General features: G+C 34.4%; 1 protein-coding gene across 3 annotated transcripts in view; it reads left to right on the top strand.

Annotated features, from left to right (window-relative positions):
- The window catches only part of LOC106458384 (transient-receptor-potential-like protein), a 41,024-nt gene that overhangs the window by 27,315 nt on the left and 9,668 nt on the right, over nucleotides 1-4,041 (top strand). For all 3 annotated transcript variants that reach the window (NM_001314078.1, XM_013917892.1, XM_013917894.2), the window contains 1 exon segment: nucleotides 2,763-2,804. In NM_001314078.1, the coding sequence (NP_001301007.1) occupies nucleotides 2,763-2,804 (42 nt within the window).

Here is a 4,041-nt window from a genome sequence, read left to right as displayed (position 1 = left end):
ACACTGAAGTTAAATGGTTTATAGTGTTCGAACTTTGTGTTCGAAGTTTTCCGATAAATGAGCGTTCTAACAATCACAGTTATAGCTTCCAACGTTTATAGTACACTGTCCATAGCAAACTAATAATATATATATATACTCTTTTTTTTTAGTTGGTTATATTTATAGGCGTGTGGAGGCTTTCAAGAAAACTCAGTTTTGCATAACAATACTGATGCTAACACAAGCGTTTACGTACATACATATGTTGTTGATTTTTACTCTCGAGAATCTTCTACAACTTTGGAGAATAGGAGGGAGTTTCACAATACATATTTGACAGTATAAACTATGCATGTTTTTAAACATAAATTTAATCTAATCAACATTGATATTAAAATAAATATATACTAACAAATTCGTTACACGTTTTAAAGCAACAGAAATAATTTCATCCTGGTTTCCAATTTTGGTATATTTTACTTGCATTTGTTATTATCTTTTATTATACTCGTACATTTTAAAATAACCTAATTTAAAAATATTTGAAACAACAACACTTAAAATTTGTCGTAAATGAACACAAAAACGTAACTAGCGAAAAATTGAAATGCTTTCAGTAATTGTAATAGTCTGTATGTAATAGAGTGTATGAATAGAAAGGTTACGAAGGAATATGAAATATGTAGTTCGTTGGTTGTTTGTAGTTAAGCACAAAGTTACACAAAGGGCTATCTGTACTCTTCTCACCTCGGGTATCAAAACCCGGTTTCTAGCGTTGTAAGTTCGCAGATATACCGTTCTGCCACTGTGTGCGTGTGAAATATATATTGGATCTCTGATAATAAACATTGCCTGGAAGATAATCTGAGACTGAGTATGCAGGCCAGTCTGACATGGCTTTGTTGTTAGGGCGCTCGACTCGCAATCTGCGGGTCACGTGGTCGAACCTCCATCGCCGAACATACTCGCCCTATCAGCCGTGGGTGAGTTATAATGTCTCGATCAATCCCACTATTCGTTGTCGCTAAGCAGAATTGACTAGTTACCTTCCCTATAGTGTTCCATTGCTAAATTAGTGACGTTTATTTGCAGGTGAGATGGGCGTCACCAGGTAGATGCTGCTCGAGAATCGCTGATGATGCATTAGCATCTAAGGTATCCTAACGGTATTAAGCGGCTTCAGGACTCAAATCTTTATAAGCTTTAGTTGGCTGCCGTAAACTACGTCAGCTGGTCAACTTGTCCTGCTACCATCTATGGCAATGCGCTAGAGTTAGGCAAGCTGTGGCAAACTGCTGATCAAAGGTGACGCATCCGAATCCTAAAAAGCTGTCACGTCACTTAGTTCTAGCAATGTAAAAGTATTATCTTATTTCTGCATCAATACTTTCCTGAATCTTGCAGGAAGCATTCATAAGGTATATTTTCCACCATATAGTCAGCTTGCTGATTCTACACGTAAGAAGTGAAATGTTGAGATATAGGTTCAACTAAAAAAAAAGGAAACTTTTGGAATTAGGCCACTGTGGCATATTCGTTATCGTATAAAGACGCTCCGCACTTTGAAACTATGGGTACACTATAAAAGTAACGGTCAGGTCTCATTGTTTGGTCAGACCCAAAAGTAGTAATGGTTGTCCTGATTAACTGTCTCCCCTTTAGTCTGTAAGTTTAAAATGAGGAGCAACTATGAACAGATAGCGTAACAGAATATAATTTTAATGGAATATTAGAGCCTATTCTCTACCTATAATAAATCTGAAATTGTAGGTTTTTACATGTCTCGTTATTCTTATTAGCCTACATATATAACAAACCAACTCTGTGTATTATATATTTCAGGACAGTTGGTGTGTTAAGTTTTTAATCTCATGTTGGAATAACATAAATGCTGTGGCAACTTCATCACAAGAGTGGAAGATACTGTGAATACGTGTCTTTCTGTGCCGGGTACCTCAATGCTAATGTGCATTTGGTGTTATATTCGCTAAGGGTCAATATTCTTAATAAACCTGAAAAAAAAAGGGTCACAAGTGCTATACAGCTGAAAAGCAAGGAATGTGGAGCTCCAATATTGTTATATTTTATAATAATTTATTTTCCCACTGTAGCCCTCCGGTTCAAACACTTAGTAAAACGAGTTTGTTTGTTTTTGAATTTCGCGCAAAGCTACACGAGGGCTATCTGCGCTAGCCGTCCCTAATTTAGCAGTGTAAGACTAGAGGGAAGGCAGCTAGTCATCACCACCCACCGCCAACTCTTGGGTTACTCTTTTACCAACGAATAGTGGCATTGACCGCCACATTATAACGCCCCCACGGCTGAAAGGGCGAGCATGTTTGGTGTGACAGGGATTCGAACCCACGACCCTCAGATTGCCTTAACCACTTGGCCATGCCGGGCCCAGGTAAAACGAGTATCTTTATATTTTTGCTGGTAGTAGATTCAAAAATAAAATACGAAGCATACAGTGGATGTCTTTTTTTGTTGAACTAACTACTCTTATGTTTTGAAAGTGGGATATATAACCGTAAGAGACAGAAACTATCACAACACGAAAAATTGTGATAATTTATAGTGAAGCTTTTTATAAAAAAATGAAGATGTTTAGAATCTGAATTTGTCGCATAATTGAGCTGGATTATATTGTAGTATTCCTAGGATAAAACTCTTGAACAAGCGGTATCATGAAGTATTTAGTTATAACAAAAGTACTAATGTAGAGATGTAAATTATGTTGCATTTAAACTAATGATTTTCTTTTGTTATTTTATGTATAGAAAAAAGAAACCAAAGAGAGGGAAAGGGAATCCCGATATCAAGTAAGAATAACTTTTAACAATGACATTCAAAATACATGTGTATTAAAAATAAATATATCGTTAAGTATCCATTTTATTTTTAAGAATCATAACATGTTTTAAGTTAATCAAAATGAATTGAGAAGTCCAAATGCTGGTTTAAATTTATTGATACAAATTGCATTCACCGAATTTGAATCGAATTGAACATGCATAGGATGTTCTGAGATAACGTTCGGCAGCAGGTGACGCACCCCCAAGAAGTGTGCCACATTATTCTAGCTGCTCATTAAATAGTATTAGTAGCGTGCAAAGCAACCATTGCATAGTTACGGTACGGGACCCGAGTATCATTCCGGCTACTAAAGTTATGCTATTAATAAAATCAAGATCGGCGACCACCTTTCAGGCGCCGAGTGCACACCTGCATATGAAATTCCAAAATCTAAGTACAACTAATAATTCTACCTCCATGTTAATAATTTTGACCCCAAAATATTTTAAAACTGGTATTTTGTAATAACATTTATTGTGTGTAATATATATATATATACATAATTGAAACTTTTCTTTCTACGTAGCTCAACTCAGAGGTGTTCCGTCCATAAACAACACATCTTTCGATTTTTAAAGAATTTTTTGATCCATTCCAAAACGTAGTTTGATAGTCGCTAAAAAAATAATCATCCCTTGAGAATAGAATTATCCATGTCTTGTTTCTCATGAGTTTTAAAAGTATAAAAAAAGGACAAAACTATACTTAAATTTTGATGTGGAACCTATACATACACACACACATATTTATATAATGTCGCTTCCAGTTCCTTAGTAATGTCTAATAACAAGTATTTGATCTAGGAATATTTATATTATTGGGCGGAAGACAATATTCTGTATTAATTATATATGCAGGATACTATAAAAACTGATATTTTAGGCACGTAAGTAAGAGCTATATAACTAAAATAGTATAAATTGTAAGTATTTTAAAATGTTTTCTGCAAATTTCCAAATTGTAAATACTCAGACTATTTTATTACAAAGAAGTTGCAGTTTCAAAGACGAATTTCAAAGACCAAGAGCAGATAGATACTCATTTTTAAGTTTGTTTATGGTGACATATTGGACAATTAATTTTTATTTTGAACTATTTTGTCTGATATCATAATGCAATTAGGAACTTTACATTAGTTTGTAAAATACTTTAAGCTTAAATTGATTATGTCGAGATATACTTCCATAATACAACATTCCACCA

The sequence above is a fragment of the Limulus polyphemus genome, unplaced genomic scaffold, assembly GCF_000517525.1.
Source record: "Limulus polyphemus unplaced genomic scaffold, Limulus_polyphemus-2.1.2 Scaffold454, whole genome shotgun sequence".
Taxonomy (NCBI): domain Eukaryota; kingdom Metazoa; phylum Arthropoda; class Merostomata; order Xiphosura; family Limulidae; genus Limulus; species Limulus polyphemus.
This window is presented reverse-complemented; position numbering and strand designations above follow the sequence as displayed.